The 22153-nt window shown below is 43.5% G+C and overlaps 1 protein-coding gene across 1 annotated transcript in view; it reads left to right on the top strand.

The window, feature by feature from the left end:
- Positions 1-1989: 1989 nt before the first annotated feature.
- The window catches only part of tagapb (T cell activation RhoGTPase activating protein b), a gene marked incomplete at both ends in the record, with an annotated part of 27352 nt that continues 7188 nt past the window's right edge, over positions 1990-22153 (top strand). Inside the window, 4 exons of the mRNA XM_080525338.1 lie at positions 1990-2031; positions 8521-8606; positions 14751-14918; positions 20974-21124. Of these exons, the coding sequence (XP_080381464.1) occupies positions 1990-2031; positions 8521-8606; positions 14751-14918; positions 20974-21124 (447 nt within the window). The remainder of the gene's footprint in view (positions 2032-8520; positions 8607-14750; positions 14919-20973; positions 21125-22153) is intronic.

The following is a 22153-nucleotide window of genomic DNA, read 5'->3' as shown; positions in this document are numbered from 1 at the left end:
TTATTATTATTATTATTACAATGTGACAAATTGAATGTTAACAAGCTGGTTAATATCAGAATAAAACATGCAGACTGCAGAATGAGTGTTTCTGGTTTATTTTATGAAGCTGGTTCACATGACCAAGGTCAGGCTAGTACTGTATTTACACTGTGTTGCCCAGTCAATAAACATGTTTCCTTATGACTTCTAACTTCTCTGGGCGTGAGACACACGCATTTCAACCCGTTCACACGCCGCATTTCAGCTAGCTAGCGTTTACGTTAGCCCAATATTGCTAGCTTAGCATTATAACGTTTACGTTAGCCCAATATTGCTAGCTTAGCATTATAACGTTTACGTTAGCCCAATATTGCTAGCTTATAGCAAGGAGTCTGGCTAATTAGATGGTAGACTCGCCAGCCAATGAGGGGGCTCATCACGAGTGCTTCGCCAACCAATCAGGTAGCGGTATTGCCCTGCCTTCCCCTACCATCCTAGGTTTCGCAAATTCGCCTCCCGGGCCTCTGGGGTAAAATCTGACTTCCCTCTACATCTGAAAATAAACCTTATGGTATGTACTAACTATGGTAGAAATGTCATGCTTTCTTCAAAAAGTGCACAATTATTGTGCTAAGCCGCTGTATACTTAACATCCTGCTGACAGTGGTGGCTGAATTTGGTGTCAAATTCACATGGTGTAGCTTTTCTCTGAAATCTTGATTGCTTCGCAAGGAAGGATATGATTGATGATGGATTGGGGGTGGTAGATATCAGCTTGGTTAAATATCACGTCTCTATTATGTGGATTTAGATCTTCAGCACATTAATTCTCATACATGTATTAAGGATATCCGCTTCAAGGGGTCTTCTATTATGGTGATTAGGTGTGAGACCTCAGTCCATATATCTGCATAACTCTGCATCCTAATATACTTTGTTGTGTGTGTTAATGTGCTGCATGCATCTGGGCAATCTGATGGATCACATGAGGTGTCATGGCACCATTATGGGAGGATAAATATTGTAAATAATATGTAAGGCCTGAATAATTGAATTTCACAACCAAAGAATAATTTCTCTGAAATCAGCATCATCCCTGTTAAAAATGCTTTTCAAACCCATGTGTCTGCCTAAGTCTAATTGAACATATAATTTGCTGAAGAGGGAAATTCAAAGTCTGGAGCATCACCAGAGAATATACCCAGCATCTAGAGGGGTCAATGCTTCCAATATTTTTTAGCCCTGAAATAGGGGAAGTAGGCTATGTTTAAAGAATTATGAAGCCAATCTGATAGGAAAAAGCATTGAATTAAAGCTAAGAATCACTTTGACCTGAATTGTGTGATTTCAAATTCAGACTGCTGGAGTATACAGCTAAAAGACAACAAAAATGCTTCTGCTTTCCAATACTTATGAAGGGCACTGTAAACAAACACTCCAACAACACCACTACACAGTGTCGGTGTGTATGGCTGGACCAGCAGGGAGCCTGAGAGAGGAGAGAGTTTGGTGTGAGCCCCGTCTTACCAGAGTATTTGTTTGCCAGCCTTGGTCGTCACGACCGCCAGTCTGGAAACGGGGGCGAGCGCTTGGTGGGGTGCCTAGCGATCTCATTATAACAGGAAGCCCTCCAAGCGGAGTTGGGGCAGGGGTCGGCCGGAGGGAGGGGAGGGGAGGGGAGGGCTGCCGGAGCTCAGAGCGGAGCGGGGCTGCGAGGCCAGCGGGCCCAGGTCAAGCAGAACCCCCTCTCCTCTTTTGTCCGTCCAAGCCTCTATTGTTCTAAACCCTCATTAGCGCCAGCTGAAAAGATCGGTCAGGAGCGCTGGGCACCCCCATCCGGCCGCTGCTCTCTGATCGTGGTGGTGTAGCAGATCCTCAGCGGTACTCAGACCACTGCTCCTCTGTGCTCCTCAACACAGCCCAGTGTCAAGGACACCGACAGGCAGGGATAGAGAGACACAGAACAGACCAGGTACCGGGATGAGCATGGACCATGGAGCGGCAGCAATGAGGAGGGGAAGCTATGACGACGGTGCTGCTCTGCGCCCTGTGAGTTACTGATGATGACACTTTAACGCTTCTCAGTAGTTCGCTTCTCAGTTGAGAATGTGCTCCTCTGGGCTCTTGTGTATAAAGTAGATTGTTAAAGGTTGAATACTAGTGTGGTCCTTTGCAGCTTTCAAGGTTTCATTTTATGTAGCCTAGTTTATATTATTGCTATTGTTGTGTGTTTTGTTGATTACTATTGTTCTATTAGGCTTATTATTTGTTATGCTGTGTGGATATGTTAAAGCACTTTGAGCTGCAACGTTTGCAGGAAAAGTGCTATACAAAGGTTATTATTATAATTATAATTATTATTAATATTATTATTATTATTATTATTTTGAGTGTGTGAACACAGATTGATTGTGTTGCCATGGACACGGTTAGCGGACGACCCCTGTCTTGCTGCCGCGGGGAGTCACTCCTGATTGCATAATTGTAAACGTTAAGTCCTCTTATCAAACAAAATATGCTCTAACATATGCCCTTTTGAAGATTCATGACTTTAGATCTACAAAATAAACAGCTCTAGTATACCGAGTAGGCCTACCTTGGTGCAATAATTGACAGCAAACTGAACTTAGACCAGCGGGCTTGGCCATGTGCTGTCTAAATACCTGTCCAGGCTATTTTTCGTTCGGAAACTCAGAAGAAAGGTGAATCAAACAGATCTTCAGTCCTTCAACAGAAGCTTCGTTGAACATGTCCTAACCTTAGCCTCTCAAAACACTAGAGAGAGTCGCACAGGTCAGAAAATAGTGGGGGACAGCAACTCTGAGATACAACTTTTGTATAAAATTATAATATCACAGAATAACTCTTGCTGTCACCAGACAAAAATAATATAGAGAAAAGGACAAAATATACAATTAAATAAAATATAAAAAATTTAATTAAAAAGCACCCATAGATCACCTCTTACATTCATCACTCATCCAATTTGTTAACTTCAGTCTTACTACCGACTAGCAATATATCCCAAATAGCCTCCCCATTTTGCTGTGTATTGTTCAGTTCTGTCCATAGAGTTGAAGGACATTTGTTCGTATGATGCCACCTTTGCCAACTCCATAACCATTCCTGGAAAGACGGCTCCCCTGCGTTCCTCCAGTGTCTCATAATAATTATTTTTCCAACCAACTGTATCTGTATTTGTAATGTAATGTCTTTAGTTTAGGGCTGTCAAGTTTAAGTGATTAATCAAACAGATTAATCAACTAATGCTTTAGTTCGGATTAATCAGATTTCTATATCAGACCAAGGACCAGAAGTTAAAGCAAGAGTGAGTGATGAGTGTTGTACCAAGGAGGCTCACGCACGCATGCGCGCACGCGCGCACGAACGCAGGCACGCACGCACCCACGCACACACTCACTCACTCACTCACTCACTCACTCACTCACTCAGTCAGGGGTCGGCAACCTATGGCACGCGTGCCAGCAGTGGCACGCGACAGCTTAAACAGTGGCACGCGACAGCTAATCAATAAGTGCGAGAATGTATTATTTTTTTTAGTATTTTTTTTTATGTTGGCCGCGTTCGTAAATTCGCGCACACTAGGTTCAATGTCACAATGGGACCAAGTAGGATCAGGCCCGTGAATGAGTTCTCTCATGCCCGCGGGATGATATTTAATTACTATTAAAACCGGCCCGCAGTATTATGTGCCCGCAGCACCATAATACTACAAGTCCCACGATGCATTGGCGCGTACCGAGTGCCCGCGAGCGAGCGCGACCCCGCGTCTTCTCTTCACTTCAGTACTCGTCATGAGCAGCAGCAGCACAGTCACAGTGGAGGCCGAAACATCGCCGTCAATTCCCGAGTGTTCCCGAGTACAGTTTGCTGACAAACTCGGCATACTTGCTGCCGAATTCAGGCGGAGATTTTCCGACTTTGAAGCCCAAAAAAGGAGGCTTCAACTGCTCAGCAATCCATTTGCAGTTGACGTGGAAAGTGCACCAGCAAATCTCCAAATGGCGCTGATTGAGCTCCAGTGGCGCTGCTGAGTTTGCTCGTTTCATCCCCGACACAATGCCTGAGCTGCGCACCCAAGTTGCTCGCACGCCGTCTATGTTTGGCAGCACATACGTGTGTGAACAACTGTTTTCGTTGATGAAACTAAACAAAACATCACATAGGAGTCGTCTTAGTGATGAACATCTGAACTCAATCCTGAGGATTTCCTCAGCTCAGAGCCTGACCCCAAACATTAATGAACTTGTACTCAAGATGAGACACCAAGTATCGGGCTCAGCCTCAGACAAGTGAGCAGAAAGGACTTGGACTTGATATTTCTTTGAAGGGAATTATTTATTTTTTCTCCAGTTGAATGGACCCAGGGACATGTTGCCTAAGAAATTAATGCAACTGTTTTGCACTTTTGCAAGTTTGCACTAACTTTTCTAATTTTATTATAGAAGACAGTCATTGGTGAGGATCGGAGCAGCACACTGATTTGTTTTTAATGCATGCTGTTTCATTTTTGCATTTATCTTGCCATTGAGCTTTGAATGAAAATTACATTTAGCTGTTTACCTGTTAAAAAAATAAATAAATAAAACGTTTTTAATTTATTACTGAAAGAGCCTTGAGAAAATATTGCAACTGATTTTATTTATGTTTTACTTAATTTAATGATTAATGTTAAGTGCAATATAGGCTGTGTTATTGGTATTGGTTCAATATGTGCAATAATTGCGAGTTTTAATAAACATTGAACCAGCCTGGCCCTCCACTTGTACCATTTTTAAATGTTGGCCCCCTGTGTATTTGACTTTGACATGACTGGACTAGAGGCAGTCTCAGGGACGCTCCGGCGCTCTCAGGGCGAATTTACGAATGCAGCCCTAGTCTCTCATCCACTCCACGAGAGCCGTATTCTGGCGCCAATTTTCAAAGTAAAATTCTGAATTCGATTCGATACTTGTATCAATATAACTCAAGTCGTTCAAGGATGAAGCAGACAAGGCCGAATCAATAAGACGTGCTGTGTCAAGGTATGGGAAGCAGGCCAGCACCTTTAAAGCATTTGCCACTGCTAAAAATCACGCAACTGAAGCAAGCTTTCGCATTGCTCATTGCATTGCGAAACGTGGAAAGCCATTCACTGATGGAGAATATATTAAGGAGGCTTTCCTCTGTAGCTCAGATGTTTTGTTTGAAGGCTTATCAAACAAAGACACAATAAAACACAAGAATAAAAGACATCCCAGTGTCAGACAGAAGTGTGGAACGAAGAATAGGAGAAATGGCAGAAAACGTGAAAGCGCAGCAGACCGCTGGTTTGAAAGATGCGACGGTGTTTAGCCTCGCACTTGATGAGAGCGTAGATGTGAATGACATGCCACGTCTGGCTGTCATAGCAAGATACTGTGATTCTGCTGTAAGGGAGGAGCTCTGCTGCCTAAAACCAATGCCAGAAACAACAAAAGGTGAGGACATCGCTAAAGTTCTTATCGAGCATTTTGTGGAGCGAGGGATTGACATTAGCAGGATTTTTGCAGTGACAACAGATGGTGCCCCTGCCATGGTCGGGAAACAGAGGGGAGCGGTTGCATTAATTGTGTGCAACTTAAAGTGACCAAGTACCACCCCCAGATAATGGAGTTGAGCAAAGGAAAACAGGGCCAGGGATCACAACATTGATTGTTAGGACTGTTTACATGGCTTTGCATACATAGCTCTTTGCAACCCAAAAAAAATATATGTTTGTTGTGGTTGGAATAAAAGAATAAAATGTAAGTAACAACCAAATAATTATATAAATATAAATTATAATTCATACAAGTAAGACCCTTGTATAATCACCCTCCAGTTAGGCCTACTTATTAAAATGATAACCATAGGGAGCGCAGTTAGCAACTTTGGTAGAAATTGAGCGCTCCAATTTGCTTAAAGTTGTGCTACGCATCACAAAGTTTAGTTGTCTTAGATGTTATGTTGGTAATTTTGTTCAAGTTTCAGTTAGTTACATTTTTAGGTTTATTTAGCATACATGGCTTTGCATACATAGCTCTTTGCTGAAAATTGTTGTTCATGTTGTGGAATAAAATTGCAGATCTGTTGGTCTGTTTGGTTTGGTTTGATGTCGAGTCATAATTAATGTTGATATTGTGGTTGGCACACTGACTAACAAGAAAATTTAAAAATGGCACTTCATATCAAAAAGGTTGCCTACCCCTAGTCTATACCACTGATCAGTCAAGATGAGGTTAGTGCACCTCAGCTGAACCTCAGGCAGGGAGAGCTAGAATCAACCACCAACTATAAGACAATAAAAAGACAATGAAAAAATAATAATTTAGAATATTTAGAACTTCACAGTATAGTTCAAAGGAGTCTGAGAAGAGCATGTTTTCTGACTACTTCCTCCCGTCTCTCACATACTTTAATGAGGTTCAAGCATACAGCACTGTATGTGTCCCGTTGCAATTACTGTAACAAGACCACGTTTATTTTTTTTTTACAAATGACTGCTGGGAATCAAAGTATGGTCAGATGAAAACATGAGACTATTGATTAAAAAGTCATTAAGAAACAGAAAACCTATGCCCCGCGGTGGCGCAGCGGTCTAAGCCTCAGAGGGTGCAGCGAGCCACATTACAGGGAAAGAGATCTATCTATATCATGTCTTTTGCACTATGACATGATTTGCACTGCATCTGGTTAGATGCCAAACTACTTTTCGTTGTTCCAGTACTTGTACTCTGTGCAATGACAATAAAGTTGAATCTAATCTAAATCTAATAACAAGCCACCTCACACAGATGTTGTGTGATGTGATACGCAGTCGATAAAGGAAGTACATATCAGTTTGACACTTAATGGAGTCTAGTCTGCAGCAGAGAGCATCATGATGGCCCTGTGACTGGCTTACAGCTCACCGATCCAGTGAATCACCGATCCAGTGAATCACACACAAGCGTGTTTTAGGTTTGCATGTGACCCTGGTGGCCCTTGGGCGGCTGTGGATCAGGAGGTATAGCCGGCGTCTAACGATCGCAAGGTCTGCCGATCGGCGGTTCGAACCCCCGGCTGACCACATGTCGAGGTGTCCTTGGGCAAGACACTGAACCTCAAATTGCTCCCAATGAGCGGGCCGGCGCCTTGCGTGGTAGCTTGCTGCCATTGATGTGTGAATGTGTGTGTGTGTGTGTGTGTGTGTGTGTGTGTGTGTGAATGGATGAATGAGAGGCCATTGTAAAGCGCTTTGGAATAAGGCTCTATATAAGTCAGTCCATTTACCAGTCCATTTGGTGGACCTGGTGGTCCTGGTGGTTCTGGTGGTCCTGGGGGCTGAGGGAAGTGGACCACACGAGGACCATTGTGGGCCGATGCTCCCCTGCAGGCAGCAGGCCTGTGTGCCAGCCGGTCTACTGCTCTTCCCTGCTGGAAGGGCCACCGCTCTGGAGAGAGAGAGAGAGGGCAGGCAGGGAGCCAGTGGAAAGAGGAGAGGGGGGTGCTTTGTTAATTCTCCTTGTCTTTGAGGGGGGGGAGGGGGGGCAGACGTTTACTTCCAGCCCGTGGCACTTTGCTCATCATGGAAAGTGCCATGCAGACAATTTGGTTCTTCTAAGCACGTAAGCCAGGTTCTGTCTGTTCTGTCTGGGAAGAGCACCAGAGCATGATGGCATCAGATAGTTTTGGTTTTTTAATGGAAGGGTAGAAGGTTAGACAGTTGTTGTTTTCACACTGATTGTCACAAGCCTTTGTGTTCAGAAATGGCCGTTCTTGTATGATTAACTTGGAGAAAACTACAAGAAGGGTTTGAAAAGTCACTGTTTCTATGTTCAGTAATGTTCAGTAATGCATTTCAGACAGTTGTCATGGCAGCAGCACATCCATGATGGTTAGCATGGTCCCTTGTTGCAGGGGTGGCCTTTATGATGAAAATAATCTTCAAATCATCCAACCAGTTTTCAGACTTCCTCTTCTTTACATGTAGCAAGGTCACATGACCAATCATTTGAGGGAATGAGAAATCTATATATATATTTTTTTGTTCTTCAACATTTGGGGTGAAGAAAGAGAGGAATAATAATTACATCAAATTAAATGGCACACAAATCCTGTTGGGAAATCATTTCTCATTGTAAGTGTGAGAACACTCATTAGCCCCATAGAGAGGGGAGATTAGGGGCTATGAATTATGGGGGCTGCCTTCTTGTTTTTCCTTTCCCATGCCTGAACAAGCCATCATTGTTTTGGCCAGCATACATTTGCTCCAGAATGCTCGGAGCCTGGGCCCCTCGATGATGGATTTTCAAATTCATGCAGTATCACGTACATGCTTAGCAACTCTGAAAATGGCTCAATGAAAAGACACTGTGTGTGTGCACGTGTGTGTGTGTGTGTGTGTGTGTGTGTGTGCATGTGTGTGAGCACATGTGTATGTGTGTCTGCGTGTGTCCATTATAATCCATATTGTATGTTACATACCATACATACCATTATGCTAAAGTTAGGCTCTGACTCTCTGTTTCCTCACAGCACCTCCGCAGTTTGGCTCAGAGACGCCGTTCAGCCCCATCCCTGGCCTTAGGGAGGGCCCTGGGCATGCCCTGGTACGCCATCAGGTGGGTCTCCTTTTCTCTCCCCTCCCCTCTCCTCTCCTCTCCTCTCCTCTCCTCTCCTCTCCTCTCCTCTCCTCTCCTCTCCTCCCCTCCCCTCTCCTCTCCTCTCCTCTCCTCTCCTCCCCTCCCCTCCCCTCCCCTCCCCTCTCCTCTCCTCTCCTCTTCTCTGCTCATACTGCAGTAACACCACCAGTCCAGGGGTGGCAGTAGAGATCCCCTTAGCTATCACACAGAGCTATTCGTTTGAGCAGGCTTTCAATCGTTTCAATGGACAATGAAAAAAGGAAATTGAACCTTTGATTAAACAAATCAAGTAAATGTTATAAAATACAGCCCTAATGCTCCTGCTGCATATTCTATGACAGACAAGCAGGAAGTATTCAAAGCGCTGTACAGTATAGCAGTTCCTAGTGCACTTGATTGTTTTGTTACCAATATACATAACCGCTCATTTGCAGTTCAGACATTCAGTTCATCTCTCCCTCCCCCTGTCTACAGTATAACCACATGTTGACTGGGGGCGTTCTGAGTCAGATGTGACCTCTGTAGCTTTAGGAGGGCTGCATGGCCCACTGTGTGGTAGCTGAGGACACAGGTGTCATCACAGGGGATTTTCCTCCAGCTCTGACTACAGCTGTCTGAACCCACTCTGAGCCCACTGAAATCCCCCTCATCAAACCTCCTGCTCTACCAACCCATGAATGAATGAATGAATGGTCTTTATTGTCATTGCTATAGTACAGGTAGCAAACAACGAAATTTAGGAGGGGTGGCTCCCCTGGTGCTAGGAAAGAAAAAAAACACAAAAAAAAACAAGAAGGGAAGGAGCTGGTTTACATAAATAAAGGCTATGTACACTATCCACTATACTATACTGTACAGATAGACGACTAGGGTTGTCATATTGCACATAGTTGTGTAGAGGGGAGCGTGCGTGCTGGCCACTATAATCCACTTGCTCAACTGCCTGACTGACATCAAAGTATGGTTGAGTGCAAACTTCCTCAATTTAAGTGAGAGCAAGACTGAGATAATTCTATTTGCCAACACTTCTCTAGGCCCTTCTGTCGATGCCCTAGGTCCCCTTGGCTCAAACATCTGCTCCTCAGTCAGAAATCTTCTAGTGATTTAGTGATCTAGTGACCTATCTTCCGCAGAAGGACCTAGAGAAGGTGATCCATGCCTTCATAACAGCCCGGCTGGATTACTGCATCGACCAGTCTCTGCTCTGTCGGCTGCAGCTAGTCCTAAATGCTGCTGCTCGACTACTCACCGGCACCAAGAAGCGTGACCACATAACCCCAATCCTGGCTTCACTCCACTGGCTCCCCGTCCGCTTCCGTATCGATTTTAAATTACTTTTGATTGTTTTTAAAGCACTTAACGGGCAGGCACCCCCGTACTTGGCTGACCTATTGCGCCACCATACCCCATCCAGAGCCCTTAGATCAGCTAACTGCTGCTGGAGGTCCCTAGGACCAGACTCAAAACGAGAGGGGATAGAGCCTTCTCTAAAGCAGCCCCTAGGCTCTGGAATAGCCTCCCCCTCCACGTCAGATCCGCCCAGAGCTTCGAGGCTTTTAAATGAGCTAAAACACACCTTTTCTCCCTGGCCTTTGAAGCTGAGGTGAGCCTGCCTCCTGACACTGCGCTTATATTGCACCTTGTTTTTAGTGTATTTATCTGTTGTTTCTCTTTTACTAGTGTTTTCTGTTAAGCACTTTGGGCGGCAGTTTTTTTGTCGTTGTAAATGTGCTATATAAATAAACATTACTTACTTACTTACTTACTTAATATTTACTTTGATATTGATCGTCTGTCTTTCAATCGATTGTAGAAAAGCTCACTAGATACTTGGCAAATATCTGACAGAGAACACAGGGTAAAAAACAAAAAGAATCCAGTAGAAAAAACAATGACTGACTGTCCATCAGTTCAGTGCATATTCATGCTCAATCGTCTACCTTCATTGTGTTTCACAAGCCCTGGACTTTTATCTTTTTAATGGGGTGGCTGTGGCACAGGAGGTAGAGCCAGCATCTAATGATCGCAAGGTCTGCAGATCGGCGGTTCGAACCCCGGCTGGCCACATGTCGAGGTGTCCTTGGGCAAGACACTGAAACCCCATATTTCTCCCAGTGAGTGGGCCGGCGCCTTGCATGATAGCTTGCCGCCATTGGTGTGTGTGTGAGAGAAAATGATTATATGTAATAAGCTACATTTAAGATTCAAACTCCATCATCTTAAATTGAATATCTACAGCAAGCTATAGAAAATGATTTCCTGTTGTCACACAATGAAACCAGTTTCTCTACTTGAAGCTTGACATTGGCTAGACAACAGACACATTGAAATGATTACAATGACCTGATTGCTCTCTTTCACTTCTGACCTGCATCTGAATGAACTAAGCCACCTAGAACAGTTTTGGACCTTTGTGTTCCCCAGACCCAGTACTCTAGAAGTGGACTGAACCAGTTGTAGCCTTTGTGTTCCTTTTCCACCTTTGTGTGTCTAGGAGAAAGTGGGGGCCGTTTCCCCCTTAACCTTCATCCCCCATCATCTTCATCCATGGACAAACCCACACCCCTTGCTCATGATTGGTCTAGACCCCACCCGAGGGCGGACCTCTTACCTAGGGGTACCTTAGTGCATAAATACTGAGACATAATGAATGATCTGGACTTTTACGAGGAACTTTGAATCTTCAGATCCGTCTGACGAACCTGTAAACTTCCTCCTTCTGCAGAAGAATATTAAATATCTTTTCTTATACATCTTGAAACGAAACAGGCTGCCATTATTGAATAATTTGCTCTAACATGTGAACGTGTGTGTGAATGGGTGAATGAGAGGCCATTGTAAAGCACTTTGGAATAAGGCGCAATATACAGAATGTCAGTCCATTTACAATTATATATTGTTTTATATGGTTTATGCACATGCATGAATACTGTACTCATCGTTTATCATTCCATTGTCATCAATATGTTGTTATTAATTGTGATCCAATTAATGTTTTCAATGCTTTTAGGATGTTGACTCATTATGAGTAAATTATGTTTTTTTAGTTTTTTTAAATGGGGCACTCTTATATTTTGTATTTTATTGAATAGAGATAGTGAAGAAAGACAGAAAAGTAAGGAGGAGAGGGTATGTTAGCAGGGCATGGGCCGGATTCGAACCCATTCCGACATGGGCATAATGTAAGTGTGCACTGTAGGCCATGGTGCTAGAACACTGGACCACCCCAGGCCACGGGAATGATTTTGCCCTCCAACCTTTGATTAGCCATTCCAGTAATTGATGTTGCCCCCAATCCTCCAGACAGAGCTGTGGGAGAGTTCAACTAGACTACCTCACTACCGTCAGAGATGAACATCACACTCTCTCACTCCCACCCCTTCAACACACAACCAAACTTCACTGTGGGGGAAGGAATGTGTTAGTTTCACTGCAGTGGGTGGGACAAGAGTGTTGACGTATACTAGCTTGTTGAAGGTCATGTGTTCTTTAACCCATGAGTGTGTGAGGTACTGTGCACACTTGGTGATGTACTGTGGATATCTTCAGTGGTGAGACCAGGCAGATTAGAGACGGTAGCTAGGGAGAGTCCCTCTAGGTATCAGTTTGAATACATATGGTATTTAAGAACTTAGAAGGGAGCGATATACCGGTAGTCAAAAGAAGACAGATCCTTTTCATACAGTATACTAAGAGTACAGTACACAACAAACGTTCATATGCATTTTCACTTTGATTCATACATATAATAATAATAATAATAATTTATTAAATTTATATAGCGCTTTTCCGAGGCTCAAAGACGCTGACAATATAGGATACACATGGGGAAACACAAAAACAACAAGTAACATGGAACACAGAGTCAGCGAACGGGGAGGGGGGGGGGTGGTGTAGAGTCCGGTGTTGATGTTGCTGGGAGCCTCAATGGATGTGGCGGCGGCAGCGGAGAATGCCTGCCTTGGTGGCAGCAGCAGCAGTGAGGCGATGGTTGTGGTTCAGTGAGTGTAGGTGAGACGAGAGAAGGGCAGGGGGAGGTGGGGGGCAGGTGAGATGGCCGGGAGTCCAGGGCAGAACGACAGGCAGTGAACCAGAGCGACAGCGCGGTGCCGCCGTTGCCGTTGTCATCAGTATTGCCAGCCTGGGACCGAACCCGCGCGGCCGGCCAGCCTAGCCGTGCCATGCCAGCGACCAAATCGCGCAGCAGTGAGTGAAGGCTGGGAAGGACCGACACTCACCTGCGGAGATGGCAACCCCCGAACCGGGGAGGGAGCGGTGGCTACCTCCCGGGACGAGGGTAGTAGCACAGCACGGCCAGGCCAGCGATGTCTGAGGGCGCGCAGCGGGTCGGTCGGCAACACAGAGCCGGGGGACAGGAACGATGAGGCGGTGAGTACTGCAGTCCGGTAGTGAAGGCGGTGAGTACTGCAGTCCGGTAGTGAAGGCGGTGAGTACTGCAGTCCGGTAGTGAAGGCGGTGAGTACTGCAGTCCGGTAGTGAAGGCGGGAGATGGCGGGGGGGAAGGCAGCGGAGGTCGGCGGGACAGGATACAAAAAGGATAGGACAGGATACAAAAAGACAGGATACAAAAAGACAGGACAGGATACAAAAAGACAGGATACAAAAAGACAGGACCGGGAAACAGAAGCGGCAGTCACAACATATACCTCTGGTGTATAGAGACAATCATAGCATTCCATGCTCAGACTCAGATAGGCTGAGGGATGGCCTAAGCAAGTCAAAAGCAAGAAAATAGGCACTAGGACATTGAGTTTAAATATGAGTTTAGATATAAACACTGTTAAACATCATGTAATGGGTAAGAACATGTTTTGGTTATGTGAAAAACAAATAAATATATGTTAGATTTTTTTATTCTATTCATGACCTTTAAGGTCAGAAGAGTGAGGGCGTTAGCTTGTGTGTGTGGGGGGGGCGTACTGTAGGATGAGAGGAAAACAAACTGTCAAGTGAAAACCAGCCACACACTCCATAAAATGTCCCTCTCCTGTTTTTTTATTTTATTCTTAATATATAACACAATATGATGCCAATTTCACACAACCCATCAAATGTACTGAACATTCTATATCTGTTTTAAAAACTCACAGCTATTGGATGCAAATGTTCATGTTGATTCTGAAAGCGAATTAATACGGTGGGAATACGGTACATGTGGGAAAACTAGGGTTAGGGTTAGGTGCTAGGGTGACTTGGTACATGCTGGCATGTCTAACCCTAACCCTAACCTTAACCCTAACCCTAACCCTACCCTAATCCTAACCCTAACCTTAACCCTAGCACCCTAGCACCTAACCCTAACCCTAGTTTTCCCACATGTATCCTACTGTATTCCCACATGTACACTACTGTACTGTATCACAACTCAATGCAAACACTACAGAGGATCCATTACACACAACAATACTCACTGAAAACAATGTTCAAGGTGTGATGTTTTTTTAATGTATTTATGGAACTATACCACACACACACACACACACACACACACACACACACACACCACAATCATTTGCAACAAGTGTCTTACATTTTGAGTTGTTATGTTTAATGAATGAAGCCAGGTGTGTTCATTGTGTTCAAATTTTGCTGACTGTGGCAAGCATTTTGCATCACATGAGCTTTAATTTGAGAATTTGAGCAGAGTTTTTTGCAACTTGTGTTTTAGCTAGACAAAATGTGTTTAGATTCATGAGAAAAGGAGGATTGTGTTTTGTGAATTGTGTCTTCATGTGAAATGTGTTTATGGTTTTGGCAAATGGGGGCTAGTTTTATTAAATGTGTTTAGAGAACTGGTCATTTGGTTTAGAGGATTGGCTTTTGTGTTTTAGAAATTGGGAAAAACTGTAACTATAACACTACTTTACATTGTTAGCAGGCTCACAAAACAAGCTGTGTTACTTGACTAGCGATGTGTCGTTGATTTTCAACAACGCGGAAATGTATTCACATTTTTCGAAAAGAAAAGTCAGATCATTACATCAGATCCTGACATGAGGACCAAAGCATTAGAACGTGTCACATATCAGTACGCCTATGTTCATTGAGTGGCTGGTCTCCCCATGGCTCTGTCACCCACTCTCTGTGTCCTCTCTGCCCCAGGGAGGAAGCTCCATGCTGGGTAGCAGAGCAGTGTCCCTTCGTCCTGGGCCTCAGCAGCGAGAACGCAGAGCTGGTCCTGGATCAGTGTGTCCAGGTCACCGAGGGGCTGAGGACCAGAGAGAGACACCTCTTCCTCTTCAGCGACGTCCTCGTCATGGCCAAGCTGAAGTAAGAGCACACACACACACACACACGGCCACACACACACACACACACACACAGGCACGCACGCACACACGCACGAGCACAGACACACACACGCATGCATGAGCACAGACACACATACACACACTCACACACACGCACAAGCATGCACACACACGCACGCACGAGCAGACACACACACACACGCACGCACGCACACTCACACACACACACACATACATGCACACACACACACACATGCACAGACACGCATGCACAGACACACACACACACACACAGACACACACGCACGCGCGCACACACACATACACACACACACACACACAGACACACACATGTTATATACACCAATATACGCCACACCATTCTCATACAATATGAACACATACACCCCACATACACTTTTAACTGTATCTCTCTATTTGAATGAGACTGGCCCAAGAACAACGCTATGAAACTGACCGTGAGATTCCCATTACTGTGTCTACAGCAGATCCCCACAGGTACAGAAAGACAGACTAGTGTACCGATTACCGAATCTATATCAGGAAGTTATCAGTTCTCACACAACAATACTGCGTCACAAACACAAAACACGTTTGGCGGTAGAGTGCAATCTCACTGATGCAGCATTTCACATGACCCAGAGCTACTCTTCTCTATTTGTTTTGATTGAATCCAGGCACGGTGGTATGAACAGGGAAGTGAATGGCAGAACTGCAGTCAGGGGAATTCTCCTTCCACACAGCTTCTCTATTAGAGGAAGGTCACAGTCACCTTAAATACACAGCAGCAGAATACTGGGTCGTCCCCTCTCAGGGAGGTGTTAGCCACAGCAGAACTGGACACAGAGAGAGCTTTCACTTTCTCTTCATCATCATCATTATCATCATCCTTTCTATATGATGAAAGTATTCTAAATAATGGTGTCTCTTGTGGGAAATCCTGTTGGCCCACCAGATACATTTTTGAAATGTCTGACAGAGCATGTTTAGGTCAAGGGAGTACGTGTATATGCAAGTTGTCTTTTTATTTGAGATGTTTAATTTGAGATGTTATGTGTTATGTTAACAAAATGTTATGTGTGATGTTCACGATAGAAGCTAACAGGTCTTGAATCATCAAATAATTTCTCTGATTCAAAGGCGAGTGGAGGCGTTGTTCAGGTGTTGAGTCCAGTCACTCTCCTCTCTTGAATGCCGGCAGGTTTTTTTCCTCTCACAGAACTGTACTTTCTCCATAGCTACCCCCTGTTCCATCAGAGGCACAGTGAGGGGGCTAAACCATAGATATTTATAGTATATATAATATCGATGGGCTAAACTACTGGTCTGAAAAGAGCTTCAGGGGTATAATTCAGGGTCTAGTCAAGACTATCTAGTTGTCTCCTATATGATTCTGAGTCTGTACGTCTCTTGACTGTCGGTGTCTTGACAGTGTATGACTCTCTTTAATTTTAATTGAATGTAGTATTGTCTTTGTGTTATTAGTGTCTATAACATGTCTATGACAGTTCTGTTCTGTACATGTCTATGACATTCCTCTCCTTTTTTTTAATTTTTTTTTTTATCTGACTAATTACCGTTGCCTGGCAACACGCTCCATTGGTATAATGTAACGGTAATATTGGACAGTAGAAAATGGAGCCCTTAATTGGAGCCGCTTCCTTGCAGAACACTGATTTCAAATACGTCTTTGTTTTCCTCCTCCTCCTCCCCTCTTTCCTCACTCACAGACATCAAATACGACTCACTCACTCAATCTTTTTCCTCCGTACCCTCCCTCCCTCCCTCCCTCCCTCCCCCGCTCCCCGCCTGCTGCTAACAGACCCGTGTCACTGTGGTCTTTCAGTAGGGAGTAGTTCCAGGAAGTAGGCGATGGTGAAGGTAAAAGGGCCTGTGTGTCGTCTACTCAGAGAGAGGTGTTCCGTGGAGGCCCGGGAGAAGAGAAAGTGGACCTTGACTTGATCATCAGAATCAAACAAAACAAAACCATGAAGGAGAAAAAAAACAGGCGACAGTGACTTCGCTGATCTCAATTGGACCAGCAAAGATAGACAAGCCCCCCTAGAACATCACATCACCATACAACCCCCCCACCATGGCAATACCGAATGAGAGGAAAACAATATAGACAATTCTATAGAAACCAAAAAATAATAACATTTCCATCACACTCCTGGCTCAAGATGGATTCTCATATATAATAAATAATAATAATAAAGTTACTGTATGTTTTGCTCAGAAACAAACATGTCCACAAGACTGTGTGCGTGGGTCCTTGAAAACACATGAGGAAATGAAAGTTTAAAAATCGTATGAAATGAAAAGAGGTGAATCTAGGCCAGTGAGTGCCTTCCACTTCATCGACGGGCAGACAGACAGACAGACAGGAAACTGGTCACGGAACAACGCCTGTTGTCAGAAGATAAAAATCAGAGCATTTCCTCCTTCTGTGTGATGAGAGTAATCAATCTATATTAAAACAGCTTTAGATTACTATTTCTGTCAAGATAAAAGGGTAGTGTCACTCTTTGTTCTCTTAACTCTACGGAGAGAGACGTGGGTCACACTGCAGTTAATAGTATGGACAGAATTCCAGTCCTAATACTGACCCAATGGTGTTATAATATCACTTTTCCTGTTGGCAAAGTCTGTGAATGCTGGACCCTGAAGCCTACCCTGCAGAAGTCCCTAGATGGGTGCTACACCAGAATGCTGAGTGCAGTACTTAACATCGACAAGAGAGCATATTACCAACAAGCATCTGTATTGTAAATAGCAGTCAGGAGAATGAGGCTGGCAGGTCACTGCCAGAGACACCAGAGGCCTCATTTATAAAGCTTTGCGTAGAACTAGCGTGAACGGTTTGCGTACCTACGGAAAGCAAGAACATTTACGCACACCAACATTCGGATTTACAAAACGGTGCGCACGCCAGTGGAATTGGCAAGTTCCACACCTGCTTCCCTTATGAATCACAATCAACTCTAAATGTTGCGCACGTGAACGAACGTCTTGTCCCACCCCTTTTGACGCCCATAGTTGCCTATAATAATAATAACTTTTTATTTGTATAGCACTTTTCCTGCAAACGATGCATATAAATGGTTAGTCAAACGGAAACGCCACATTTTTTTCTCTCACCCTGTCAATTTCCGTGCAACGAACGTTCTCGCCAGACCATAATATACAGTATAGGCCTACATATAATATCTATGTTCCAGACTGCATCGACAACGGTTTAAACGTGATTCGTCCTACTGTTTACCTTATTATTTATGATAATACATGTCATAACATCCAAGTATTGGTTAATACTTATAATAATTACAGATCCAATTAAATATGATTCCCGATTACACTGTACAACATTTGAGAGGTTGTTTTGCAAAAACAGATACCTTGCTTTGTATTTATTGTACTAAATCATTTTTCTTTTAGATTAGATTAGATTCAACCTTATTGTTATTGACAAGTACTAAGACAGGGAAATGCAGTTCGTCATCTAACCAGATGCATTTTATGATCATCGATACCCCAGGAGGCGAGATCTTGTGTGGAGCCCCAGACCGAGGGCGATTGATGATTATTTTGTCTGTCTTCCATTTTCAAATATTCGCACAGTTGTCTCCTTCTCACCAAGCTGCTTGCTGATGGTCTTGTAGCCCATTCCAGCCTTGTGCAGGGGCCTCATAGAAAGTACTTTGGATCAAATTTGATTTTACCTGTGTCGTACGGAGAAAACCACGTCAAAGTATGTGGTTTATACAATTTCAACGTGAGTCGATTTGACCGTGGAAACGATCGTAACTCTACGTCATATTGACTTTACGTACGCACATTACCTACTGGTTATGGGGGTTATATTACTAGGGTTAGTGAAACGTTGTTTGTTTGTCCGAGTTTTCAAAGGGGGCGTGGCTTAGCGATAGGTCCATAGATCCAGCAATTTGATTCCCTGGTCAGATGCTCATGACATGACACAATAGAACTAATAATTGAAAATATAGCTGTTTACAGCTGGTGGGGAACAGCGCTGGACCGGAAGCTAATGAGCTGTATTAGTAGAATGCGGAAGTGATTGTGCATGTAGTCTGATTATTATTATTCGTGATCGCAGAGAATTGAGCTAAATTTAATTTGGCCGGTAGACCATGAGAATGGGATAATTTGAATAATATATTTAAGCAAGGGAAATACCGGCCTCATACCTACGACCGAATCACAGCCGTGCTGATATTCAGTATAACAGCATGACCTCGAGTGTGATATTGCTTTTATACAACAGTTCTACAGCGCGATTTATTAGTTAACAGTAATAAGCGACAACAGATTATGATTTGTTTGTTTATTTAATCATAAAAATAAAATAAAAAATGTTCTGCAACTGAACTTTGGACTGTTGCCTAGTAACCTGAACACAAACATGTAGTCTAATTAACGGTCATTTAGTAGAACATCTGTGCGGCGGAGTGATACATAGTTAAATGTCCCAGTGCTGTTATGTATCAGTACTCATGGAATGCCTCTTGTCCAATCGAATTACTTCTGAACTAACTGTTGTATAATCTAATATATTAGCCTATATAAGCGTATGTGTTTCATGCAATACCATTATTGCATGAAATGGTCAACATTTGAATTTTGTCAGCTACGAAGTGGATGTGTTTACTAGAACATGGAAATGCAAACGCTAATCACATTATTATTGCATTACAATAGACCTATCGCTAAGCCACGCCCCCTTTGAAAACTCGGACAAACAAACAACACTTCACTGACAGTGACTGACCGACTGTGACTGAATGACATTCAATGACTTACAATGGCGGGAGTTGGCACATTTTTGATTTCTGATTTACCACAACAAGTAATAGACACATTTTAAAGATGACAAGAATATTTAGTCTAGAAGCTTTTCACCATCAGATATTAGCGAGTTGTTTGTCCGAGTTTTCTGCCTGTAGTGACTTTTGCTGTGATATGATTGGACGATTTCTATTTTGGGGCGTGGCTTAGCGATTGGTGACTCAAATAATGCAGGCAAAAGAGGAAAATTAAAATGCTATTGTGGGATTGCATAGTAATTTTCACTTTAGAATGAACTTTTGAATTTTATCAGTTACAAAGCAGTGCATGCTTTTGAAAATGAAATGTCAAATGGCTTTGCATTATCATTTTAATATTGACAGCGAATGTGCATACCAGGTACATGAAAATGAAAATAAAAATCATATGATTGCAATTGATTTTGAATATTGACTGAAAGAAAGCATGCAAAAGTGGAACATGCAATTGCAATCTCAAATTGCATTAACATTTGAATTAAGTCCACCATGCTTCCATACTTTATTACTGAACTATCTATTATTACTAGTTGCATCACTAGTATCCTGTCTTAGCTGTAATATTATCTCCTTTATCTTGTATTATGCCTATTGCCTTATGTCTTGTGCTGAAATGTCAAGAACCGAAGCCTACGAATTTTACTCTCTTAATGTAACGTAACAAACTTGCACTATCTGGTTAGATGACGAACTGCATTTCCTTGTCTTGGTACTTGTCAATGACAATAAGATTGAATCTAATCTAATCTAAAATAAAAAACCTGATTTAAGATAATAAATACAAAGGGAGATATCTGTTTTTGCAAAACAACCAGCAAGATGTATGGAGGACCAGGGAGCTAGCCAGATGTATGGAGGATCAGGGAGCTAGCCAGATGTATGGAGGACCGGGGAGCTAGCCAGATGTATGGAGGATCAGGGAGCTAGCCAGATGTATGGAGGACCGAGGAGCTAGCCAGATGTATGGAGGATCAGGGAGCTAGCCAGATGTATGGAGGATCAGGGAGCTAGCCAGATGTATGGAGGACCAGGGAGCTTGCCAGATGTATGGAAGATCAGGGAGCTAGCCAGATGTATGGAAGATCGGGATGACTGGAAGCACCAATGGGTGGCTGACCTAGTAGTGGTAGTAGTCCTGTTGGCAGAAAATAATGACACCTCCTGAGTCCACCTCCAAATTGTTGTTTCTTTTTCTCCGCCTCTCTTCAGGTCAAATGCGAGCTACCGTCTGAAGCACAAAGTGAGTTTGGAGGAGCTGTGGCTGTGGGGCTTCGAGGAGGAGGAGGAGGAGGAGGAGGGAGGGGGGGACGTGGACCTCAGGTCCTCCCTGGTCCTGGCCTGGCCCCTGGCCTTCTGCATGGTGACCTTCTGGTACGCTGTCATTCATCAGGCATCCATGTATACACACACACACACACCCACCCACACACACACACACACACACACACGCACGCACGCGTACACACTCACACACACACACACACACGCACACACACACACACCCACACCCACGCACGCACACACACACACACACACACACACACACACACACACACACCCCATGCATGCACGCGCACACACACACACACACACACACACACACACACACACACACAAATTAATACACTCAAAGAGAAACCTTCTCTCAGCTTAACAATAACAAGTCAAGTTTATTTTGTTTCTCAGTGACATTACGGAACTTAAGACTTATTCTCAGAAAACCCAAAGGTTACAAAACTGCATGCTTACTGGCATTTCACAGCTACAGTATAGTGTGAGAATTACTGAGTAAATAGTTGTTTGTAATAATTGAAGGAAGACTCAAGTAAAGATGTGTGTTTCCTATGGAGGTGACTGTATACACGTACAGTAGTGTCATTGGAGTGCTTTGAAAAATAGAGCTAGTTGCCTCAGTGACAATAATATGAGAGCTTGAATGAAATAGAGAAGTGAGAATCAAGCCTTCACTATCACAAGATAATGGCTGCTGAAATAGGAAACGTGTAGCTGACCATCTGACCTGTCACATGATCTCCCCTCAGGGGTTTTACAGCAATGGATTTGATCAGAAACCAGGGATTTTCACAAAATTGCACATGTCATGCTGACAAAAAAAAATGTAAAAGAAGAAAAAGTCATATAATAGGAAATGGTGAAAGTTGTTTGATATAAAGAAACACAAAAATGACTATTTGGATCAGGAATGATACTCCTCATTGGTTCAAATCTGAGTCATTTCGACATGTCTGTCTGTGTCTGAATCGTGTACTGTACTCCCACGGTTTCTAGTTTTTGAGTGTTGTTTTAGTGTGTTTTTGAGTGTTCAAATGTTGTTGACTTGTGTCATTCCTAGAGTCTGGGGTTCACCAGCTCAGAGTTTACCAGTAAG

This window comes from Nansenia antarctica (assembly GCF_963989245.1).
Source record: "Nansenia antarctica genome assembly, chromosome: 1".
In the NCBI taxonomy this organism is placed as follows: domain Eukaryota; kingdom Metazoa; phylum Chordata; class Actinopteri; order Argentiniformes; family Microstomatidae; genus Nansenia; species Nansenia antarctica.
Note: the sequence above shows the minus strand (reverse complement) of the source record. Positions and strands in the feature narration are given on the sequence as shown.